This window comes from Tamandua tetradactyla, chromosome 2 (genome assembly GCF_023851605.1).
Source record: "Tamandua tetradactyla isolate mTamTet1 chromosome 2, mTamTet1.pri, whole genome shotgun sequence".
In the NCBI taxonomy this organism is placed as follows: Eukaryota; Metazoa; Chordata; class Mammalia; order Pilosa; family Myrmecophagidae; genus Tamandua; species Tamandua tetradactyla.
In genome coordinates this window covers 54,063,545-54,089,427 of record NC_135328.1, presented here as the reverse complement: position 1 = coordinate 54,089,427, position 25,883 = coordinate 54,063,545, and the positions used below count along the sequence as shown (strand labels likewise).

General features: G+C 44.1%; 2 protein-coding genes and 1 long non-coding RNA gene across 7 annotated transcripts in view; 1 reads left to right on the top strand and 2 right to left on the bottom strand.

The window, feature by feature from the left end:
* The window catches only part of NUP214 (nucleoporin 214), a 167,651-nt gene extending 158,365 nt beyond the window's left edge, over positions 1-9,286 (bottom strand). For 4 of the 5 annotated variants that reach the window (XM_077147213.1, XM_077147220.1, XM_077147224.1 and 1 more), the window contains exons 1-7: positions 9,088-9,286; positions 6,882-7,077; positions 6,075-6,226; positions 4,746-4,944; positions 3,913-3,983; positions 2,614-2,677; positions 2,053-2,156 (exon numbers count right to left, since the gene is read on the bottom strand). In XM_077147213.1, coding sequence (XP_077003328.1) covers positions 2,053-2,156; positions 2,614-2,677; positions 3,913-3,983; positions 4,746-4,944; positions 6,075-6,226; positions 6,882-7,077; positions 9,088-9,132 — 831 coding nt within the window. In that variant the 5' untranslated portion in view covers positions 9,133-9,286. The remainder of the gene's footprint in view (positions 1-2,052; positions 2,157-2,613; positions 2,678-3,912; positions 3,984-4,745; positions 4,945-6,074; positions 6,227-6,881; positions 7,078-9,087) is intronic. The other variant, XM_077147228.1, reaches the window with a different exon arrangement.
* A 1,024-nt stretch (positions 9,287-10,310) lies between these two features.
* Positions 10,311-25,883, bottom strand: part of AIF1L (allograft inflammatory factor 1 like) — a 22,520-nt gene continuing 6,947 nt past the window's right edge. Inside the window, exons 3-6 of the mRNA XM_077147229.1 lie at positions 21,503-21,569; positions 18,971-19,012; positions 16,609-16,771; positions 10,311-12,869 (exon numbers count right to left, since the gene is read on the bottom strand). Of these exons, the coding sequence (XP_077003344.1) occupies positions 12,782-12,869; positions 16,609-16,771; positions 18,971-19,012; positions 21,503-21,569 (360 nt within the window). The 3' untranslated portion in view covers positions 10,311-12,781. The remainder of the gene's footprint in view (positions 12,870-16,608; positions 16,772-18,970; positions 19,013-21,502; positions 21,570-25,883) is intronic.
* LOC143672637 (uncharacterized) lies at positions 10,448-15,642 on the top strand. The gene is made up of 2 exons (XR_013169926.1): positions 10,448-13,934; positions 14,744-15,642. It is a non-coding gene; the product is annotated as an uncharacterized LOC143672637 (long non-coding RNA).

Here is a 25,883-nt window from a genome sequence, read left to right as displayed (position 1 = left end):
AATTCCTGGTAGTTATCTCAGTTTTGAGTAAGGTGGAGTAATCATGTGGCAATTATTTTAAACACGTTTTGATTTTATATTGCTTTGAGGAACATGTACTAATACTATATTTAGTTGTTTTTCTCAAAGGTGAAAATCATAACCTCTGCCTCACCTTCATTTTTCAGATAAGGATGAATTTAAAGAATATCTCTTTAAGGTCATTTATTCCAAAAAGATGGATTAAAAGTGTCTATTATATGCTTGGCACTCTGCAAGCTTCTGAAAATTTCAAAACAAATAAAACTAGGCTCCCTTCTTGTTTTATTTGTGATGAAATTTATTTGTGATGGGGTGATGAAAAGTGAAACAGATGAATACAACACAGTAGTATAAGTAATTATTTGTGGGTATGATTTACTTTCAGTATATAAAGTGGTTTTATAATGAACAACAAAAAAAAGAATAAGAAAATCTTAACGATATCTTGAAATAAGGCATCTCAATAAACATCAAAAATTCAACCTTATCAGGAACCAAAAAAGATAAGAAAAATAAGTCACCATTTTCACACACAGACTGGCAAGGAATAAAAGGGATACTACTCAAAACTGGCACAGGAATTGGGAAATTGGTATTCCCAGCAATAATGGGCATAAACTGGTAAAAATTTCCTGAAAGAATCTTTGGTAAGGTTTTCAAAAGCCTATCAGGAAAAAGAATACAGCCCCAGCCCAGAAAATTTCATTGCTGGGTATTTATCCTTAAAAAAAAAAAAAAAAAAATCACTAAACATAATTACATGAACAGTACATAAAAGAAAGCATCGTGGCATTCTTTAAAGCAGGGAAAAATTAAAAATAACCTGACTATTCAACAGTAGACCTAAAATAGGTATTTATCTAAACAAACACATTTTATTTATTGATAGAGAAAAGTCATGCAAATTTACCATTTACCACTATTAAGTAAAATAGAAACGGTAAAATAGAATGACCAGTACAACTCCCATTTTTGTTACATTTACACATTAATGTATTATTTTTTTTGTATGCTATGTGGTGGGGGTCACATTTCATTCTTTTACCATGTGAGTATCCTGTTATTGTAGCACCATTTGTTGAATTTTTTTTGTTTTTGGAGGTGCATGGCCAGGAATTGAACCTGGGTCTCCCACATGCAAGGCAAGAATTCTACCACTGAACTACCCTTGCACCCCTAACACATTTTTAAAATCTGAAAATTTATATATCAAAGATCAACCCTATTACAAATATCAACTCTAGTTATTTCTGAGTGGGAGGATCAAAGACGATTTTTGGTGTTGTCACTAATATATATTTTTAAATGTTTATCTGGACTTTGAAAATCATTTGGAAATACAAGCTCTGGCTCATTAGCTTTTTAAATAACACTGCAATTCAGTAACACTTTGTATAATCTTGTTATTAATTGTTTTCTGTCATCTTCAAACTGACTTACTCCTCACTTCATTCAGGTCTCTACTCAACTGTCTCCTCCTCAGAAAGGTCCTCCTTCAACACCCAATCTAAAATAGCATCCCAGTAACCATTTATCCCTTACACTGTTTAATCTTCTCCAGCAAACTTATCATTCCTTGACCCTATACTTATTTATTTACTACTGCACTCATTACAATGTTAGATCCAGAAAAGCAAGGATTTTGTCTTGGTCACCACTGTATTTTCAGCTTCAAAACAGTTCCTAGCACACTAGAGTCATTCAGTAAGTATTTAATGAATGCATTAGTAAAAGAATTTTTAAAATCAAGGTATTTTTTTACTTAAAAAAAAATGTTATCAGGTTAACATCTACCAAGGCTCACAGTTCACAGTGTAAGTAAAAGCAAATTTTACAATTTTTCAAGTTGTGACTTAACAGAGTATAATAGAAACGGACCACAATTAGGGTTTCCAGGTCCATGGTGCAGCACTGAAACCGGACACCTGAAACTATACCAATAAATAAAGGAAATTGAAACCTAAAGCTCAAACTTTATTAGAAGACTTCTATAATGCTCAAGAAACAAAGATGTCCCTTCCATATACATACAGGTAATAGAGCCATCACTACATCAGGAGAAGTTTCCAAGGTCCCATCTGCAGCTGCATATACTATGGTGAAGACGTATGTACCAATCCATAGCACATCCAGAACTGAAAGACATATTTTAAGTAATGAAAATCTCAGCAACCAATACAGCAGAAAACATCATATATGTGGAACAGCCACTTCATATTATAAAATTAATATCCTACGGTAAAATAACAGAATACTATAGTTTAAAAAAAGTTCAGATTTCATCAACGAATATAATTCACAGATTAAAAGACTCAATAATCCCAAATTCATTTCAAAGCAGTAATTTTTTTTCTGATGGATTATCATCAGAACAAATTACGAAGATTCTAATAAAAGCAGGGACCCATTTCTTAGAATTTACCACGAGACACAGGTGTCTAGCACAGGATTGTCATTAAACTGATTTAATTAGCTAAATGAAATGAAAATACAAGGACTCATCACATGATTTGAAATTTATGTAATTAACACCTAGTCAGATTATACAGACAACACCTCTTTTCAGTCCAATAAGAAAAGCTGATGTGTTACCTCTGACAGGATGATCTGACTCATAAAACGGAGGGCAAGGAATGACCTTTTTCTCCTGCAAAGTCTACAAGAGATTTGGAAAAGAAGTGTCAAATGAGGAAATTCCCATACCAATGAAACTGTGTCAAATATTACATGTTCCTCTAGTAGCGGCCTATGTTTCATCTCCCTAGCCAGGGGAGACAGAACAGATAGAAGAGTGGCTATCTACTTCTAGAACCCAATACCATAAAAATACTCACATGAATATGTTCAAATGTAGGGAATGAGGATGTACAATGCAACAGCTAATAGTAGCAAAAGCAGTGATACAGATATTTACGGCCATCAATAATAAAATAGCTAAGTAAAATGTGGTACATCCACTCAATGGACTACACAACCATTAAAAATAAAGTGGCTCTTTATGTAATAAGTTGGAAAAAGGACCCCAACATGTTTGTTAAAAAAAAGAAGGCAAACAGCAAACCAATATAATCAAACCAAGTGCACTATATTTTCAAAGGATAATGCCCTAAAAGAGTATACACCAAATGTCATGTATATCAACAACTGCAATAACTTGCAGTAGCAAGTAAGAAAGAAAACCTTAACTGCAAGTCTATGTATCACATTTACCACTTCACACACCAACCAGAAAAGTCTCTCAAGGATGAATGAACGACAGCACAGGCCTCAATGCCACCTACTGAACCTTACCACGTGTTCAGGCTTGAACACATTTATGTTCTTTGTGAGGCAATTATGTTGAAGAATATTTGCAAATATTATCTCAAGAAAAGCACAAGGAGAGGATGACAGAGTGCACATGGAGTAATGGGCATATTCTTTTTTGTTGCTGCCTATATTCAGAAAAATAGAACCTTTAGGATGGACCTTGTTAGAGAAACAAATGATACTATGCTTTTACTCAGAGTAATTTGGCATTACGGATAACTGCCTTTTCACTTACTCCTTTTCCCTTCAAACCCCATTTTTATGGAATAGATTAGGGACATTAAGTTGAGAATCAGTGCAGAGTAGGACCACATTTTTACATAAAAAACAAAAAAATCATGTTTCTACGCATAAGTCCATTTGTATAAGCACCAGAAAAGTCTGGAAGTCTACCTACTAAAGTGAATATAGTGGATGCATCTAGAAGGAAGACTAGGAGGTAGAAAAAAAAGAAGGATTTGTTAAAATTATAAAGTACTTTTTAATGGAAAAAAACAGCAAAGATGCTTCCAAACCATCCCCCACCCCAAGCAGTAGGTTAATTTAGTAAGAGAAGTTCTTAAATCCAAGGCAAGAATTTACCGGAAGATACTGGACCACAGTTCCATTCTGTTTTCCCACTGCCAGCTGCTTTCCTTTGGGGCTCCAGCACACTGAACAAAAAAAAAGAATGCTATCAATTCAAAACTGAAGAAAATGGAGCAAACCAATGAGATCTGTTATAAAACAGCTACATAGTCATCACTTCTCATTCCTTCTGTCAGTACACAGAAGGCTGCAGGATTATTCCTACTTGGCAAAATGAAAAAACAAAACAAAATCATCTTAACAATGTAAGGAAATCATGATTCATCACTGGGCCACTTAAGTGAGAACTTTCTCAATGGAGTACTGCACAGATAGGTGGAAACTAAAGAAAGCTCTGTAGTCTTTAGATAAGACGAGAATAGAGAGGGTTTTCAAATACCAAGAAATCATTCTACTATTTTGATATTTCTTACAAATGACTTTTCAGAGTATGACCCTTTTAGATACAGAAACAACTATTCTCAAAAATACAGCTTAAAGGGTGGACCACAGTGGCTCAGTGGCAGAGTTCTTGCCTGCCATGCCGGAGACCTGGGTTTGACTCCTGGTGCCTGCCCATGAAAAAAAATAATAATAATAAAAATAAAAATATAGCTTAAAACCAACTGTACCAAAATATTTCTTTTGTCAGAAAAACTTCACACACACAGGTTAAATCATGTAATGTTTGGTTCAATGAGATTGACCATGGAAATGAAGAATACTCTCTTTATTTCTACCAAAAAGAAAAAAAAGAAAGAAAACCAGCCCACTTTTATTTCCTGAAATCAATTTTTAAATAGATTACCATTATTGTATGTTACATAGTGAAAGCCTTTATTACCCACCAGATGTTACAGCTACTGTGGAAGGAAGAGTTGCACACACTTTCACCGTTTCTGTGACTTGTAAGACAGCTATACTGCCATCTGCCAGACAAACTGCCACCATGGTGGGAACAGTGGGGTTCCACTTCATATCAATCACCATGCCTCCCGCATCTTTCAAAAGTTTATGATAGGCAAATGGGCGTTTCTGCTGTTTAGCCTTTTAAAACAAATGCACAGAAGTAAAAATGAATTAATAAATACACAGTGATGCTAACTATTCAGGGAAATTACTGAACACGCAAGGTTTGTCAAATTACAGTTTGTTTTCTTCCACAACCATGAAAAAGATTTAACTCTATCCAACAATCTATTTGCTAAAGAAAATTTCCACAGTTTTGAAAATGGCAATCAATTTTCTAGCACGCTTTCAGGAGGGTCTCCCAGCAAGGGAATACACAAATTCAAAACAGCTACTAAATAGCAGACATCTTGGCTCTAATTCTTAATAGTATTAGGACCTTGGGCAGTTACTTAAACTCTTTGAACCTGTTTCTTCATAACAGTATATATAAACAGTATTTATATTATAATGCCAATATTATTGACATTATCATTATTAAACTGCTTAGAATGGAAAAACACTACATCAGGAGGCCAGAGACCAAGGATGTAGGAATTTTTACCATTATCTACTAATTCTATGACCTTAGACAAGTCACCTAAGCCTCCCTTTGCTTTGATTGTCTCATGTGTAAATGAGAAATGGTAATAACTTGGGCGGGTGGTGTTATGAAATTATCTCTTGAAGGCCCTTCTTTCTCAAAGATCTATGATTCCATAATTCTAAGAGTATTTTTACCCATATAGGCATAACTCATTTTATTGCACTTTGCAGTTATTATTTTTAAAAATTGAAGGTTTGTGGCAGCCTTATATGGAACAAATCTATCAGTGCCATTTATTCAAATAGCATGGGCTCAGTTTGTGTCTCTGTGTCACATTTTAATTAAGGTATGTACTTTTCTTTTTTTTAGACATAATGCTATTTGTACACTTAGTAGACTACAGTATGGTACAAACATATTTTTATTTTTATTTGTTTTTGTTTTTTTTCAAACCTAACTTTTGAACGCACTAGAAAACCAAAAAATTCATGTGACTTACTTTATTGCAATATTTGCTTTATTATGGTGGTATGGGATCAAATCTATAATATCTCAAAATATGACTGTATTTTAATCTGGAAAAGGCTTCAAGGGTCAACCTAAAAAGCTTCCAAATTATGATGTAATACCAGGACATCTCCTTAGGTCCCCATGTTGACACTAGCATTTTCCAATACCTTACCTCATTTGAAAATGTGCGAACATCAAAAAAAGCGATAATGGAACCATATTCACTGGACATCATACACACGGAGAGTGTGAGGTTATCACAGCTCAGGGCCAGGTGATGTATAGGGAATTTCATAGGAACTAGCAAACTTTGGACTTTATCAACTATGAAAACATAAAAAGAAGACAAAACAGAAAATGGAATATTTTAAGCATTGAGCGACAACTCCTTTATCCTCTATGTGAAATAATTTTGCCTCTAAATAAACACACATACGCAAACACACACACACACACACCCCTACCTGATACTTAATTATGTAGATAAAACTTAACTTTCATACAGAGGTAAAATGACACATTAAGTATTCCAGGGACTCTTCCTCATTCAACCTAGGGAAACTGACTTTGGTTGTTACTCTTTGCTGAAAACAAAGTCTTGTGCCTGCATTTTTGCAACAATGCTCCCAAATACTACACATTCCCATTTGTTTGAACAGTACTGTTGTATCAACTGAAAAGCCACAGACAAAACCCTTCTAGAAAGCCAAACCATCTTAAAATAAAAGCATAGCATAATGGAAAGTTCTTCTTCCCTCTAAGCTTGAAGGAACTACTCAACAGAAGAGAAATACAAAGGACCAAAGAGAATACCTAGAAAAGCTTTTCAGAATCCCACCTGGAATTTATTCTTCTTGGGAATCAACTTTAGGACTAAAACAGCAGTTTAACTTCAATATTGGAATGATTTCTTGAGAAGGAAACTACATTAGCACTATACAACACTCCTCTATTATGCAACATAAATCAGGTAACTTACCAATTTTATTGGGATCATCTCCAGGTTTATTTTGAATAAGAAGATTTTTAGTAGGAAAAATCTGCAATCCACTGGCTCCACCAGCAAAGACCAGACCATACTTATTGGACACAGCAAGCAGACTGGAGCGCCCCTTGGGCAACTCCTCAGGAGAGTCAAAGATTCTCACTTTCTTCAGTGCTCTAAACTGAAAATCCTATTGCAAAGGATAAAAACAAGACCAATTCAGGGCAAAAAGGAAATTACATCATGACTGTCAATATATGCCAACAGACCTAATTTCCAGTACAACAAAAATATATAATCCTGTGACGCCAAGGACTGTGTCTCAGCAGTCTTTAAACTTCCTACTCTTATCATAGTGGCTGGCATAGTAAGTATGTACTATATGTTGAATGAAATAAATGAAAATATGCAAACAAAAAAAAATCTTTCATGAAGACTTCCTTGACTAATCTGGCTCACGTTGAACTTTTCTTTTTCCTGATTCCTACTATATTTACTGTCAAAATCACTGCAAAACTGCATTTTGTTTATAATCTTGCCCTATTTTGCGTTATGTATGTATCATTTCATGACCCAGAACAGTGCTTAATAATTTGTGAAATGTCGAAAGCATCACCCAACTACAGTATAAGTGCTAACTTCTACTGCAGTAATCCTCAAACACATATTAAAATAACCACAGAAAGAGGACCAAATCCCAAGAATTGGCTTACTTAGAGTTCAAGATCTTTAAGCAAAACCAAGATGCTAGAAGAACATATAAAACACAAGTCCAAAATCCTCAACACAATCTACAAGGCTAGATATCGCTTGTCCAGTCCACCTCAGCAGCCTCACCTCATGACACAAGTGCACTACCAAGGTATACCAGTCACTATGTTAAATTGTATTCTATATGGTTAATTTTCCCCTTCAATTCTAAACTTACCTTCAAGAAAAAGAAAAACTAGATTGTTCGTTTCATACAGGATCACTATTGCACCCCATATACTAATTACCTTGGATTAGATATTTAATACATATTTGCTGAAAGATCAATTGAAATACTCTTCTCTAATTTCAACTGAGTGATTAGAAATTCACACAACTTTCCAAGTGAGATCATATTCATAGAATAAAGCAGAATAAAATTATTAGGCTTTATTGTAATTCTCGTGATAATGTCAAATACATTTGGGTGTTGGTCACATGGGTATAGTGGGCCAGTGGGATGAAGAGGCACAGAAGCTCTCTTTTCTGTTGTAATAAGTAACTCAAAAGGAAACTATAATCTCATAAGGCAGTTGTTCTGAAACTGTTCTTCTTTCCCACCATATTTGAGGAATAGGAACATTATTCCAGGGTAGCTCACTACAAGAGTGATTCTCAAAAGGGAAAAGAAGAAATCACTGCTCAAGTATATGAAACTACTATCCCTTAAATGCATTTCAATGATTTGTTGTTCACACAAACGCCTGAAATCTTATTGCAGCTTACTCCTTTTTAGTTGTTTCTTATTTAAAAGAAAGTAGCTCGTTTTCTGTACCTTCATTCTGTCAGAACGTTTTTAAGAAATATCATCCTGGTGGTTATCCCTGGGGATTCCTTTACCATCATCTGGACCACTTGTTCTTCCCCACTTTTCTGACTAAGCTGATTTCTGGTGCCAAAGTAGTCCTCCTATTCCAGTTAACTAAAAGTTCCATAGGTTAGGTGATATTCCCTAGCTATGTGCTAGGCAAGTCTGGACCACCCTATAGAAGTAGCAAATGAAGAATGAAGAAAAATAAACATGGATTTCAGCCCCCTGGTCAAATGCGACTTTGGGCAAGTTACTTTCCAAACCTCAATATGCTACTCTGTAAAATGGGTATATTACCAATTATTTCGTAGGAATACTGTGACCAATCAGGGAGACAATGGTTACACGGTGCCTAGCACACAGTAAACGCTTAATGAGTAGTAGTTACCACTACTGTGACTACTACATGAAAGTAGCCAACATAATTCAAGAGGCGTGAACAAGACCAACCAGGGACGTGAAACTGCATTCAATGGGACTACCACGCCAGCAACGCGGCACCGTGCCCCGGGACCCGCTGATGAGAACTCTGAACACGGTAAAACGTTCAAGAAGGAGGCGGGGCACCCGGCCGTTCCGCGGGACTCCAGGGCAACGCCAGGACTGAGTAAGGGAGGGAGCCCCCGGACAGCCTCTGACCTTCATCTCCCGCTCGGGGATCATCGCATCCATCTCGTCTCCCATCGCGCCGCACTCAGTTTGTCCAAGCAGCCACCCAGGCCGCCCGCGGCCTTACGCCAAGAGCCTAGGACGCTCCGAGACTAAACTCCTTCCCTCAGCGGTAGAGGCGCGCAGAGGATTCCGCATTTCCGGCGCGTTTTGATGATGTCACGCACCCCGGTTCGCGACGTGCCTTAACAAGACTGAGGAACACCCGAAGTCGCGCGCGCTCTCGGGGCCGATGCCTCCCATTGGGCGGCTCGAGTACGGGGCGTGGCCTCGGGACCCGCGCCTCGCGGCCTGGAGCTTGGAGTCCCGGCCGAGCGCGCTGCTTTCTCTGTGGGTTGCTTACGTCTAAGTGTCCTTCTCTCATCGTTCATTTGAAACTTCCCGGTAACCCTTGGATGTAGGCGGATATTGTTTCCGATGCAGAAGTCAGTTAGGAACTTCATTTCCAGCTCATGAGAAACTTTGGGGGCGAAGGCAGAGAGAAGTTCAGAAAGTGGGTGGGACAGGACCTCGCCACCCGAGACCATTTTGTATCTAGGGATGAAGGCTGGATGGGGCGGTTAAAGGGACCATATGCCAGCCTTGTTTACTCCTTTGAAGGTAATCATTTTAAGAACAAGAGCCATATCCACCCCTGGTCACAAAATTTGTTCGGAGCTTTGTGCAGAACACCTTAGAAAAGTTATCTCATCCCTAGGGATGTTAATCCTTAAAACATCCTCACCCCCAGGGATTATTGATTCCATTTAACTGATTAGGTAACTGAAACACAGAAGTTAAGAAAATTCCCTAGTGACCCTCAGTCAGAAAATGGTGGCGGCAGGATTAGAATTCAGATTATCTGGATATGCTGATAATCATTTACATAGATATAGAAGAAATTTTTGTAGTGGAATTACAAATGCTCTAGGACAGGGATTCTTAACTTGGAGCCCACACTCCCCAGGAAGTGTTCTGCCACCTGTTTTTTGTTTGTTTTGCTCCAAGCCTTCTTCTCATATGTAAATCAAGGATAACAAGAACCTATCTAATGGCATTGTTGGGAGAAGTAAATGAAATTCAGAGCTTAACAAAGCCGGGCACATAGGACACATTCATTCCATACTATTCTATATGTCATTCTATATCAGGTAGCTCTTCTGACTTTGCAGAGCACAGGAACTGCCCCCAAAATACACCAGTCAGGACGCTGATAAGTTTGTCTGGTTTATTCCCAATCTGTAGAGCAGATATTCCCACACCACACACACTCACATGCACACATACTTCATCCGCTTGAATTTACCTGACAAACTCCTTCCTTTTGTCATAGGGACAAAACCATATTGGCCATCCCCTAGTTATTGGTTACATTACAATTAGATTTGGTCTTTTAGAAATAAAACAGCTGAGGTTTCAAGATGAGCCCTTACCAAGAGAAGTAAGAGTCCTGGAGCTGACAGCCACAATCTGGAATACATACAGACCCCCTCTCCCAGGGACCACTCTCAAGACCCTCTACCCCCAGAGGTTGAGTTCAAAAAAGTGGTAAAAGAACTGATGAGATTTCCCAGCATATCCCCTATCCAATAAGGACACTTTCTTTCCTGCCCTTTCCAGAAGCCAGGACACGCTTTTGCTTGCACTCCTTTCACAAGTCTTCCTGCTGTCTTCTTGCAAGCTATGGAACCCACCGAAATAAGCCAAGTTATTTCTGTCTTCCTCTCTGAGTAAAACAGGAACACTGAATGTGATGGGTAGTCAAGGAAGGCTTTACTTTGTTCAGAGGTCCCAACCTGTCCCAGAGAGAGGTAGTGGGAAGAGGTGAGGACAGGCAGTTGCTAACCTAATGATCTTAGGGAGCAAAAAAAAAAAAACAAAAAAGGCCAGCGGGATGGAGGGAGTAGGATTTAACATATACAGGGTTGAATGTTTTGCTGAGGTTTAATCTTCAACTAGGCCTGTGCATTTGAAGCAGCTTCTTAGGCTGAAGATCAGCCAGTCATGTCCAAGTAGTCTTACTCCTGAACTGGTTGAGACCAGCAGACTAATCCAACTGGGCCATTTTCCAACTTCTAGGTGCTTTACCCCCTCAAGGTGTAGAGGCAGCACCTTGGAGCCTTGATTATTCGTTACTGAGGAGCGTGCAAGGAGCCCAACCTCCAACAGCCCCCAGATCTTTCCACTTAAGGCTTTGCAAAGGCTTCTCCAGACGGTAGCTCAGTCTTGGGCCAAGTCTAGGTACCCCAGAATTACAGGCAGTCATCCCTCTATGTTCCACCCCCTTTCCTAACATTCATCATCATCTGTATCTGACTCTAAATTCCATGGGTCTGTCCTGTTTCATTTCTGGAGTCTCAGTTCTTGGCCCATAGCAGGTGCTTAATAAATATGTTAAATGAATGAGTATGTCTAAGCCCTGCACAGGGAGGGGTAAAGGCTGAAGCCTCTGCTCAGTCCAAAAGGGGTCAAGTGTGACAGGAAAGTGTCTCCAAGACTTGGCAGAAGCTCTGCAGAATGCAGAACTGCAGAGGTAGGCCTGGTCTTAATGCAGACTGTGACACTGACTCAAACTCTGAGGCTGGGGAGGGTTAATCCTCACAGAGGACCTTCAGAAGAGAGAAGCTTTACCCAAGTGTTGACCTAGGAGACCGCCCCTACCTGCCTCTTTCCTTGTTTTCATCCTTGAGGCAGTCCTGAGAAGACACGAGGCATGGGCCAGGGGGATCATGAGACCTTGCCTCTAGTTTGGACTTTTCCATCTCCAAATTAACTCTCTGTCCTGGGGCAAGGCACTTTGTCCTTATGGACTGCCAATTTTCTCACCTATGAAACAAGAGGATTGGCTTAGCTAACCTGCAAGGTGGATTGGGCTCTTAAATCCTGTGAGTCTAATAAAGAACACAGATGCCCCAACCCAATCTCCAGGTTCAAAGTTTTGGGTGATTGGGAAAAGGAGAAATTAGTTACACAGCAGACACAGCACATGTCAGGATAAAATGGGAAGACTTGGAGCTTATAATGGTTGTTGACAAGTATCTGTTGACTAAATGGTGTAGTAAGGTAGGAAGGCAAACGGAGGAAGTTCAGCCAAGTTTTAAGCAGACTGAGATCAGAAAGGCAATCTTCTATTTCTCAGCTCTTGGCTTAGCGGTAGGGCAGACTTTTTACCATGAGTATTTTATTGTTCATTTTCCTGACTTACTCAGCATCCTCCCTTAAAGGTGGAATTAGGCCTTCTGAAAGTGAACTGGGATCCCCACCTGTGCCAGGCCAACAAGTCTGGGGTTGGCTCAGAGACTTGGAAGGAAAGACAGTGCCAGCTCCAAAGGAGGGGAACAAAGCCTCCCAGCCTCCCTGCCCTGTTCCCATCCCCTGCAATTTTTGGTTGAATGTCAGCCCTTCTGCACAAGGAGGGGAAAAGGAGGAGAGAAAAGAGGGAGAGAACAGAAGGCTCAGGACCACCCCCACCCCCCCCATCTACAGCCTCTTTAAGGGAGATAATTTGTGCTTTACAAAAAGATCACTGATTCTGTCCCACAAAGAAAACAACCAACCAACCCACAATGACCAAACAAACAAGACAAATCACAATGAGTCAAGAAGGCCAGGGAGCTCCAGAGGGAGGGGCAGGGGGTGAGGCAGCTGGAAAGGGCAGGGGCAGGTCCAGGTCCAGCAGGGGTCCTCAGGGCAGACTGGCAATGTCTCTCTCTGGAGGGGGACCAACTGGTTTGGGGCTGCTCTCATTGGCTTTTCCTTCAAACATCATGACTCTGGTTTGGAGGATGAGGAAAACAAAACAAAACAAAAGAAGATTAGGACTCCTTCCCCAATCCAGGAAAAGATCATCCCAGCCCCCAAGTCTGTGGAGTCCTCAACAGAATGCCCTCCCAGCTGTTCTCCAGCAGGATCCTCATGGAAGCTCAGGGCAGCAGCTGTGTGAAAGGCACTGCTACTCTGTTTTCCAGAGTAGAAAACTGAGGTGCAAAGTGGTGCCATGAGTTCTCAGAATCACACAAGTAGTCCAAGGCAGAGGCAGGATGAGACTCCAGACTTCTGACTTTACCTTCCCCTGCACACAATGCCTGGCATGTAGGTACCACAAGGCTGGGCTGAAGCTCTGTTCAAGAGAAAGTTTGTAAATACAAACCTGGCCAATACCCTACTTGAAACTCTTCAAAAACTCTTCAGATCTTCAAAAACCTCCCCACTGCTCTTAGAGTAAAGTCCAGAAGCACAGGGTGGGGGTTCAGAGGGTAACCTCTGAAGAGAAACAGGCTGGATTGGAATTCCAGCCCCACTACATCCCAGCGGGTGAGTCAAGCAAGATGCTCAATGTGCTGGTTTGGAATGATGCATGGACCCTAGAAAAGCCATGTTTTAATCCTAATCCCATTTTGTAAAGGCAGCTGCTTCTTCTAATCCCTATTCAGCATTGTATGTTTGAAACTGTAATTAGATCACCCCCCTGGAGATGTGATTTAATCAATAATGGTTGTTAAGCTGGATTAGGTGGAGGACCCATTTGAGTGGGTCTTGATTAGTTTCTGGAGTACTATGTAAAAGGAAACATTTTGAAGAATGAAAGAGATTCAGAGAGAGCAGAGAATGCTACAGCACCATGAAGCAGAGAGTCCACCAGCCAGCACTTTGGAGATGAAGAAGGAAAACGCCTCCCGGGGAGCTTCATAAAACAGGAAGCCAGGAGAGAAAGCTAGCAGATGATGCTGTGCTCGCTATGTGCCCTTCCAGCTGACAGAGAAGCCCTAACTGTGTTCACCATGTGCCTTCTCACTTGAGAGAGAAATCCTGAACTTCATCGGCCTTCTTGAACCAAGGTATCTTTCTCTGGATGCCTTAGATTGGACATTTCTATAGACTTGCTTTAATTGGGACATTTTTTTGGCCTTAGAACTGTAAACTTGCAACTTATTAAATTTCCCTTTTTAAAAGCCATTCCATTTCTGGTATATTGCAGTCCAGCAGCGAGCAGATTAGAACACTCAACTTTTCTGATCCTCTGCTTTTCCATCCATAAGTGGGGATGCTGACAGTACTTACATCCTAGAATTGTTCTAAGCATCAGTCCCCTCGGCCTTACCTTCTGCTCTCTCTGTAGTCACTCCCTGAGTGGTCTCTTCTAACCCTTTGGCTTTAAATCCCATCTAAAGGCTGAAAATCTGAAAATGTCTTATCTCTGACTCCAGACTTGCATATCCAGCTCCCTCCCGGACTTCTCTCTTCACTGTCAAATGAGCATTACCAGGTTAAGACATCTAAAGTTGAACTCTTAATTCCTCCCTTCTCTACCTACTCCTCCCTCTCAGCAAGCAGCACCATCACTCACCCAGTTGCTCAGATTCCAGATCTTAGAATCATCTCAGCCCTCATTTTCCTTTATACCCCAATCCGGGCCCTAAAGCAAATACTTTCAGCTCTCCCTCTGTCATGGTCAGGGACATGTGTCAACTTGGCCAAGTTGTGGTTCCTGTTTGTCTGGTTGGGCAAGTGCTGGCCTGTCTGTTGCAATAAGGACATTTCATAGAATTAGATCATGATCACGTCAGCTGCATCCACAGCTGATTCCATTTGTAATCAGCCAAAGGGGAGTGTCTTCTGCAATGAGTGATGCTTAATCTAATCACAGGAAGCCTTTCAAGGAGGATTCAGAAGAGACAGGTGCTATTCCTGCTTCAACTGGAGAGCCTCTCCTGTGGAGTTCGTCCAGACCCTCCATCGGAGTCATCGGCTTCACAGCCTGCCCTGTGGATTTTGGACTCTGCATTCCCGCGGTCACGTGAGACACTTTTATCAATTTTATATTTGCGAGTGTTCCCTGTTGATTCTATTTCTCTAGAGAACCCTAATACACCTTCCAAAGTCAATTCTAATTCTAATGGCTCCTGTCCATCTCCACTGCAGCCTCTTTAGGCCAAGTGGCCTCATTTTTCACCTGGTTGCGTACTAGAGCCTCCTACAGGACTCCCTGCTTCTACTCTCACCCCTGCGGCAGCCAGAGGGGTGGGGGGCCTTTCAAAAGTCAATCCCCAGCTCAGAACCCTCCATTGGTACCCCTCACTATTAAAAAATCCTAAATCCAACCATAGCTTCCAAGGCCCAACATGACCTGGCCTCCTTCTACCTCTGCAGCCTCATCCCCTTGCTCACTGCACTCCAGCCACACTGGCCTCCATGCTGTTCCTTAGCATACAGATACAGTCCTGCCTCAGGGCCTTTGTACTTGCAGTTTCTTCTGCCCAGAATCTCTTCTCCTAGATCTTCACATGCCTCATGCTTCCCTTGCTTAGGGCTCTGATCATATGTTACCTGCTTTCCATCCCTCTCTGTTCCTCTTACAACACACCATCACAATCTATTTATTATTATTATTATTACTGTCTGTCTCCTGTGACTAGAATGTACCCTCCATGAGGCCAAGGACTGAAACAATTCCCGGTGCTCAATAAATATTTACTGAATTAATAAAAGATAAATATAGTCAACATTTAGACTAATGCCTGACACATAGTAAAACTTCACAAAACATTAGGTGTCTTTGTTTGCTTATTTGTTTTTTTTTGGGGGGGGGGGGTGCATGGGCTGGGAATCAAACCTGAGTCTCCCATATGGCAGGTGAGAGTTCTACCACTGACCTATCTCCATGCACCCCCGGGGTTGTTTTGAGAGTGTTTTCACTCTCATTGCTACTATCTGGCTGTGAACTGACCTCGATGGTTTTTTCCTGCTACCTCTTGCCCTGACCCACCCCATGTTAAAAGTCCAGCCAGACTGAACCAAGTTAATTAGCCTCCTCAAGCCTCAGGGTTCAAACAAAACAAAGCTACTTCTGATTTCACAAAAGCCAAGTACGTGTCCTTTCCACCTGTGACAAATGATTATGAGTCCTCTCCAGGGAATTTCTCTGTTCCTCTTCACTGGGAAGTACCACCATGTGCAAGTTTGGCTACCTTATCTTAGACATTTACCTTCAGCCAGGCACTGGGCTGGCAGCTTCATATACGTTACCTTATTAACCCTCAGGACAACACTTTGTAGAAATTATTTATTAATCTCCCCATTTTATAGAAGAAGAAACCTAAACTAGGAGACCTAAAGTAACTGGCCTAGGGTCATATCAGTCACAGGTGACAGCTTCAAAGTTTGAACTGTACCTCCCTTGCAAGCTAGGTCTTAACTCTATATCATGCAATCCTCTGGGTAGCAGAGTCACTTTACAAATAAGGAACCTGAGGCTCTGGAAGTGTCAATGGTCAGTTTGTCATCATCATCATCATCATCATCATTACAGTTGCTGGTTTCTTGTGTGATCCTGTCTAATTTTCATTTGAGAAATAAAGACACTAAACTTCAGGAACATTAAGCACCTTGCCCAGTAGTTCACAAAATGAGTTATTCACCAGGTGAGTGGCTGAGGTGCCCCACACCAGGGGCCACTAGACCCAGAAGGACTTTGCTTTCAGAGGCCCCAGAAAAGACAGGGGAGATACTCACAGCTTAAGAACAGCTGACCGTTTCCCTAGCATCATATTCACAAAGTCTCGGTAGGAGATGGTGTCGCTGACCCCACCTGTCACCTCTGAGATCATCTTCTTCATCTCCAGGTGGGTCTTGGGGACCCCAAGCTTCTCCATCATCCTCTTTAAGGACATTAGGTCTGTCGAAGAGAAAGCAGATGCATTCAATGTAGCCAGCTTGCTGGGGCCAAGTGGGAAAGCTGGGGAAAGCTCCACCCTGGGAATGTCCTACCACCACCCCGAGAAGCTAAGGGAGAGCCCCTCTCTGGCATCTGCAGCCAATGTCTGCATATCGTATTTCTCCTCGAGGGAGAATGAGCCCAGCACATTCCCTGCTCTCTTTGGAGGCAGTATAAACTAGTACATTAGGGGACTGGCTTCTACAGTCAGACAGACTTGGACTGGAATCTAGCTCTGCCATTTCTAGTTGTGGAATGTGGGGCAAATCACTTAACCTCTCTGAACCCCTGTTCCCATTATTTATAAGATGGGTTGATGTGGTCGTTCATAGGGACACTGCACTGAAGCAGGTGCTTAGTAACAAGAGTTGTTATTTTTCACTAGTTCTTATCTCTGCTGCTCCCTGTGGTGAGGGTGAGCCTTGTGCCCGTTGCCTCCTGCTACCCAAGAAGTCAGTGCCCAGCAAGGTGGGGTCAGGGAGTCAGCTTGACTCCAGGCATTGAAAGCCACTTTCCAGGGCAGTGGGGTGGCCGCTTCTCCCCACCTGTCATTTCCACCTAGGGCTCCATCTGGGCTGGATGAGAGAGGGGGCCAAAAGTATCCCGCAGGGCAGGAAAACCAAAGAAATAACAAAATTCAAGAAAAACAAGGGAGGCACCAAAAACTCACTATACCTCGAGGAAGCACCGCCTCTTAGCTCCCTGCTGCCGCCAAGATCTGAGGCAATTTCCTTCAGAGAACAAAGGATCAGCAAGGGCCAGTGGGACTGGGGTGGGGGCTGATTTGAGGACTGTGAGGAGTGGTGCAGCTAGCACCCGCTGGAGAGGCAGGGCAGGCAGGACTAGTGCCAGACCCCCAGGTGCCAGGATGTAGGGGCATTTCAAGGAGAGCCAGGCAGCTCTTCAGGAAGAAGTGAAAGGTCTCCCACATGCTGCTTGCCAGACTCTAAATTGGCATGACCTTTCTAGAAGGTAATATGGCAGGAAGCTTCAAAAATCTTTGACCCAGAATGTCTAATTCTTGGGATTTACTCTAAAGAAATAATGAGTGGTATGGACAAAGATTTATGTACAAAGATTTTTTTCACCAAATTATCAATAATAGTTAAAATTGGAAGTCACCTAAATGCCGAATACTGAGGTAGTCAAATAAATGATAGGGCATTCCTACAATGAAATATTATCTTGCCATTAATTATATTTCAAAACAAAAGTTAATAATATGTCACAATTCTCACAATATAAGTTTTTTTTTTTTCACATGGGCAGGCACTGGGAATCGAACCCGGGTCCTCTGGCATGGCAGGCGAGCATTCTTGCCTGCTGAGCCACTGTGGCCTGCCCAATAAGTTTTTAAAAGGTTTTGAAATGATGTATAGAACAGCATTTGTGCATTTGTGATTAGAAACGAGTGGAAGGATATTAAACAAGTGTTTGTAGCTGCTATTTCTGGGATGTGAGACTGCGGGTGAGACTGAGTTATAGATTGCCACCAAGCCACCACCAGAACACCACAGATTTCAGAGAACACATGATCCTGCCAAAACCATGATATTGAACTTCTAGCCTCCAAAACTTTGAGACAATAAATTTGTGCTCTTTAAACCAGCCAGTCTATGGTACAGTATTTGTAACAGCGGCCTCTGTCACTCCCAGCGTCTGGCCAGCTGAATGTACTATGGGTCTGTTGGAGGAGAAAGCACCTTGTCAACTCTAGGACACATACAAATGGAAGGACATGCTCGGGGACAAACGAAATGCCAGTTTTCTGGGTCGGGAGCCAACTGCCTGTCCACTCTGGAGTGGCCTGAATGTCTCCAGCTCTGGACAGGGCCTGGCGTCCTCTATCCTGAGTCCCTGATGCACCTGCGGTGGGAGGCTGAGGCCTGGGTAGGGAGGTGGAGTGGGCAGGGAAGCATGGGGAGGAGTTGAGGGGAAACGGTCTCCAGGAATGGGTAGGGGATTCATGGCAGAAGGCAGAGGGGTCAAGGCTGGCTCGGTTGGCCTCTGGCGCATCAGAGAGGTTTCAGCATGTGTTTGTCACACTCACATATGGCCCCATGTCCCCCACCCACACAGGCAAGTCAGGGGTTCTCTAGACCCTCACACCCTCTGCCCACATTTAACACTCCTAGACACATTGCTCAAGACCTCACTCACCAATCTCGCCTTCGTTGTTCAGGTCAAACTCCATGTACTTCTCTGGAAAGCACAGAGCAAACACTGGCGTTAGCTTTGAAGCAGGGTCACTCCCTGCAGGGACCCAGCAACTTCCCTTGAGGGAGAAGTTTGGGCACACAACCATCCTGACTCCACGTGGGTGCTGATGACATGAGTGCTGTCAGCTCAGTCGTTATCTCTGGAGAAAGAGCTCACCTTGCTGCTAACACCCCACCCCACCCTGCAATGGGTCCAATGAGGAAAAGACATCAACAGGGCAGGTCTGACCCTCTCATGAGGTTGCAGTCCACTGGGGCAGTCTGCACCCAAATTGGCTGGGAAGCAACTGAATAGGTTCCAAGCCCTGGAGACTTGGCATCAGAGGGCTTAAGAAGGGCAGAGTGGGGCCAGGGCCCAGGCAGTTCTGATGGGCAGCCAAGGGAGGGAATTACTGATCCAAGAGCCACTGTGGTCTTGAGCTTTTGGGGCATCATGGACACCACTAAGACTCTACCAGAAATGCCCACAAAACAGTGCATATATTTTCCGGGGTACATATACCCTCCCCCTAAACCTCACGTACAGACTTACTACAAAGTTAAAAATCACTGACCAACAAGTGCAGGGAGACCTCCAATAATGAGGGAAGATGACACAGAGGCAAGAGTTTGGCATTTTCTAGCAAGGGCAGTGTGTGCCCGTGTGTCTTTGGAGTGGGTGGCCCTCAGTCTATTCTGCACCCAGAGTGAGAAAGCCAAAGTCCTGAGAGTGGCCTGCGAGGCCTCACGTGATCCTCATGAGCGTCTACTCCACCCTTCTCAGGTGCCTCTCCCACCATCCCCTCTGTTCCATGCACGGAGGCTTTGCAGTTCCCGGCACACTCCACACCTGCTCCTGCTGACCCTTGGCCTGGAATGCTTCTCTCAGGTATTCCCATCACACATTCTCATACCCTAACACCCCCCACACCCTTTCTAAACAGGAGCCCCCACCCTGGCCTGAGCACTCCTGACTTCCCTACCAGGTTCACATCTCACCAAAGTACTAACTACCATCTATCATACTTTATATTTCCTTGCTTTTTGTTTACCATTTGCCTCCCCAACCAGAACACAAGCTCCTTTCGTCAGGGACCTTGTGTCCTCAGTGCTGGAATCAAGCCTGGCACCTAGTAAGTGTTCATCTGGAGATCAAATGAGTGAATGATGTGAAGACCTCTACAGTCCCTTTCCTTCCAAAGCCACTTCCTGTGGTTCCAATCCATATTGACCGACACAATCCTATACCCCTACCAGGACAAGAAGAATGGTTGGTAGAACTCCCAGGATCCCTGTCCCTCCCTCAAGAGCTGCCTCTGAAGAGTGAGCCCATTGGTATCCAGACAGAAGGGAATGGACTGCATCTGTTTTGCACAGCTCTCCTCTCGGCAGCTGGGATGGGACAGGGATGGGGTATCTTTTTTCTATTTCTTTCCTTTTTTCTTTTTTAATCTTAAAAGCATCACAGCATAAGGGTTAAAAGCAGGAACTTTGGATTCAGACTTACATGGGCTCGAACTCCAACTCTGCCATGGGTGAGCTGTGTGACCTCGGGCAAATGAGTCCACCTCTCTGAGCCATCTATAAATTAGTAATCACACAATCTCTCTCCTGGGTGTGTTGGGATTCAGGGAGCTAACAATCGCTTATGGTCAATGCTCAACACATGCCATAGATGTCTTGCCTCCCAACTAAGCTATAAGCTATTTGAGGAGCCCTTGGCATGTTCTTTGCCTTGGAGCAGGAAGGATGCCCACATTGCCAAGACATTAGAGGCAGGTCCAGCCTCAAGGATATCCATTGCGAGTCCTTCAGCAAACCCAGGGCTCCCCTTGCCTGGCCAGGAAAGGTGGGTCTGTCCCCCCACCCCACTTCCCCCCTCATTCCTTGTGTACATGGCTCCTCTCCTTTCTGGCCACTGGCTGAGAACCAAGTGCCGGGGCCTCAAACAGAGAGATCTTTATGCCGCCCCTCTCCCCATGCGGCTCCCAGGCCCTGTTTTCTTTTCATCCCGTGCTGCTGGGATTCAATGGGCAGAAACTCTGCCCCCCTGCCCTACTGTGGCGACACAAACGTCCATTCTCCACAGGGGCTCCCGAGACGCTCCACCATGGCGGGGGAGAGGCAAGGATGGCTCACAAAGGGCTGATTGTGTGCTGGGGCCTCGGGAGTGAGCTGGGCCTGGGCAGCAGCAGACAGAAGCCAACCTGAGCCCTGCCGGGCAACCAGGGGGAAGACAGAGGCAGGGGCAGGCTGGGGCCTGCAGGCTGAAGAGCAAAGGGGCCTGTAGGGACACAGAACCCTGTGAAGGGGCCTGCTTCCACTTCACGGGGACCCCTGTTTCTCAGCCAGCCAGGTCGAAGGGCGTTCTGGATGAAATAGGGCTAAAGCCTAGCCTTGCAAGACTAAGGGGTAATGTCATATGTCGTATTGTGAGGGGCTGAGAGGCTAGCCCAGCTCTCCCAGGATGGCAGGGCAGCCAGCTCCAGCTTACCCTTGAAGGCTGCAAGCTTTTCCGGCAGATTCTCTTCATCGCTGTACTTCTGGTCACAGAGAAACTCCTACAGAGGCGAGAGGGCAGTGCTGAGTGAGGGGTCAGTGGGCACAACTCACCGACAGTAACCCAGGTGCCTCCTATCCACCGGTGGCCAGATTTGGCTGGGTAGGGCAGGAGGCTCCAGTGTTTGTCCTGGCTGCATGTCAACCCTTGGAGGCAGATCTGCCCAGTCCACCCTGTGGGGAGGAAGTCTGCCCAGCAGCTTGGGGTGGGGCCTGAGGTCTGTCCTAGAAGACTAAGAATCCTTCAATCGGCAACTGAATTAAGAGTGTGTGGACCTGGGCCTCTTGCCTGAGCACCCCAGCTCTAGGGTCCATGAAGCTGTAAGCTCCAAAGACAAGCTGCCTATCTCCATCATTAGCATCTTAGGATATGATCTGCAGCCAATCAACTCACTTCTCTGTACTTCTATTGCTTTATCTGCCAAACGGGAATAATTATAATAGCTCCTTCCTGAGTTGGTAAGAAGTTCGAATGAGAGGTTCATGTAAGTAAGGCTTAGAGTAATAGTATAGTGCTGAATAAACAGCAGCTGTCATTATTAGTCTCTGCAATAGCCAAAAAAAATGTGCTATGCTTGGAAGGTCACTTATCCTCTCACCTCTTTCCTTACCTGTAAAATGGGGGTACCGTCCCTGACCTATCTTCCTCTCAGATGTTTGGAGAGAACTAAATGAGAGGGGGTCACTAACAGGAGTCTTCTGCTCAGCACCTTGCCCACATTCTCTTTTCTAAGCCCAGGAGCTCCAAGAGGTAGCTACTACTATTACACTCATTTTACAGATGAGGAAACTGAGGCGCACATAGCCAGAGCTTCAACTTGGCTCTATCACATTTAGAGTCTGCATCCTTAACCCCAGCACTTAAAGATGGGCAGATCACAGGCATTCATCCAAGCGTCCTGCCTTAAAACAAAAGACTATCCATTAGGGGTACCTGCTATGTGCCAGCACAGCACTGAGGACCACACACCTTGTTGCTAGTCTGTGAGCTGCCCTAGAACCTATATTCAGATGGGGAAGCAGAGGCTGGATTCCTGTGCTAGCACTGGGGTCCTGCAAACTCCAGAGGTCCTTCTCTGGACCTCTCTTTTTTGATATTGTGCAGATTGGGCATGGTACCACTCCCCACTCATTTATTCATTCATTCAACATTTTTTGAGGGATGACGGTATTCACTGCACCATGTAAGGCACCAAGGGAAAGGGTGAGACCAAGGTGAAAAACATAAGGTCCCGATCCTAAAATAAGATTCATGTTTAAAAGAATGTTAAATGTTATCTAGGTCAATCACCCAATCTGTTTCTAAACTCCAGCTACCATATCCCACTAAATGGTGACCAAGTCTGTACTTACACATCTCCTGGAACAGGGGACTCACTACTTTTCTTGGCACTGCCCAGTGTGTTGTAAACTCTCAAGAAGCTTCAAGCAGAATAGGGGGATAACAAGAACGTAAGTGACTATAAAACAATCTAGACTTACCTCAGCCTCCAATTACTAGCTGTGAAATGGGCACAACAGTCTCCCCCTCCTTGGGTAACTGCCCTTCATGGGGATGATCCACTGGGAGCACTTTGCAGGGAGCTCAGCATATCAACTATCAATTAGCTACGGGTATGACTATGAATATGAAGCAGGTCAACTCAACAACCTTTGACAGAGTAGGAGAAATTCACAGTTCAACAGGGCTTCCCTTGCTGGTGGCAGGGAGTCTGGCTCCCCCCCGCCCTTGCTTTTGCAAAAGATTGACTGAGACAAGCACTGTTTTAGCAATGAAATCTTCACCATTGCTACTACTCTGATTTACAGGTGAGACATGGGACCAGCAAGGTTCAATAACATGTTAACAGTCTCCAGGCAGCTGCATAAGTGGCATGGTTGGTTTGGAAGCTGGGTCTCTTGGACTGTGGGGTCCGTGCCCTCCTGCAGCTGCAGCCCCAGGGCCAAGAGGGGTTGGCCACTGCCTTGCTGGGGGGCATGGTCCTTCTTCCACTCACAGGAGCTGCTTCCTTCTGTAGCCTCCCAGGCTGCCCTCCTCCAGGCTGGCTCTGTTGAGGGCTTCCTCTCATGGCTTCCTCTCACAGCCGTCTCTGCGGCTCCACCTCCCTCCCCCATTCTATGACCCAAAGTAGGACAATTAACTTTTGTCTGTGACCCGAGCAAACCAAGCACCTCCTGGGGCCACAGATGCCATATCTATGCAATGGAGGAACAAATTAGGTCAGCTGGTGCCCAGACTTTGGGGTAATGCAAACAAGAAACAGTTCGCCCAAAGTGGGGGTGTGGGGTTGGGGGTGGGGTGGTAAGATAGGGCTGCCAAGTTTGTATTTTGCCAAGTAAAGACTTTTTAAACAATTACCATTGACTATTGCCACGAGTTCAGAAAAGGACATTTCATAAAAGTAGGAAGTGCATATCTCGGAATTTTAAATGGAATCCATTTAGCTTAGGTTCAACTCACTATGTTCCCTTCATTTTACCAAGAACCGGAAAAGCCTCTGGGAGGTGCGAGTCCTCAGGTGAGGCCCAGCATCTGGAAACCTCTGGGGAGGGGTTTGGAGGGCCCCTCCCAGCTACAACGTTGCAGATTCCCAGAAATCCGGCACCAGTTCTGAAGCTATACCTACATATGTACCACGCACTCCTACGGATCCCACTCTGTGGGTCGCCGGGGTCCAAAGAGCACAAAATCCCTAGTCTTAGAGATGAGTCACACACACAAAACAACAAGGCAGTGACTGAGAGCAAGGGCAAGAGCCCGGCATCATCGGTGGGAGGGCCTAGTAAGGACTTCCATTAGCTGTACCGCGATCCTGGGCCGGGCTCTCAGTCATTACCCTGATGGATCATCACAGCAGGGGGTGTTTAGAATGATTGCCATTTCACTGATGAAGCCAGTATTTTCCTTAGCGCTTATCACTCTCTATATACTATTTTATATCGTCTCCCTTTTCTACCCCTATCCCTAAAATGGGTGCCCCAGCCCACCCTGACTTCCTCTCTGTGCCTCCCAGAGGCCAGGCATGCTCCTATCTCAGGATCTTGGCTCTAGCTATGACCCCGCCTGGAGCACTCTTCCCCCAAGCATCTGCATGGTTCTCTCCCTCTCCTCCTTCAAGCCTTTGCTCAATGAAAACCCCACCTCCTCATCCCCCTTCCAATCAACCTTACCTTGCTCTGTTTTTTTCTTTTTTCCCCATAGGACAAATCAAATCCCTTCCTAATGTAATTTACAATGTCATTACTTATGAAGCTGATAATCCATTGTCCTTGCCCTTTGCTAGAATAGACTTCCTCATAATAGCCACTCAATAAATGAGGATAAGAGAATGAATTGAAACCAGGGAGGATACAAACTTGCCCAAAGAAGCCCAGCTAGAAAGTAGCCAAGCTGGGATTGAAATCCATAGCAGATGCTGTTTCTGCTCCTTTCTGGCACAGAGCTGAGGCGCAGCAGTGATTGGAGGCAAGTTCTCAGCCGCAGGTCCTAGATCTACTGTCCAGTGTCCCACAGCTTGCCTAGCACCTGGCAGGACCCAGGTTATAGTAGGTGCTCAATAAACATTGATTTAATGAATGGAGAAGCCTGCTGCTCAGCTCCCCATGCAGCTCAGAGTTACTTTCTCCAAACTCACCCCTAACGTGGTCAGGTGGCTTGGCCAAGATGCACAGATGAGTGTGACAGACGAGTCCATTTTGGTGATTGGACTCACATTCTTCCTTAAAGCTAAAAACGACAAATGTTTGAGCCACTGAGTGACCAGATGTGGGAGAAGCAGCTGACCCATTCATGCAAGGTTAGGCAGCCTTCTCAGGCGCTGGGTTTAGGGTAGCTGTGCCGACCCTGCCCTTGGCAGGCAGCATGGGTGGCAGGAGGAGGCTGTCGGGCAGCAGAAACCAGAGTTCCACTGGCTGGGGTGCCAGCCCCCACCTCCGAGCTTTGGATTCTTGGTCCCTGCTCATGCACAGCCCACAGCATCCTTCCTCCAGGGATCCTCCCCCAAAACCGTTGCCCAGCCTCGGGGCACAGCCAGACTCCAGGACCCCTGGCTGCCCTGCCCTGGGTCCACAGAAGGAGGAGACAAAGATAGAAGTCGCCCCAGATACTTAGAAGAAAAACAAAAGAAGCAAAAAGAGGGCACACTGGAGCCAAACTCCCTGGGTTTGAATCTACTTAGAAGCAGATTCAAAATTACTTCACTTGCCTCTGCCTCAGTTTCCTCATATGCAAACCAGAAAGGATAAAAATATCCTATCTACCTTACAGGCTTGTCTTGAGAATTATAGTATATTAGTAAATAAACATAAAGTGCTTA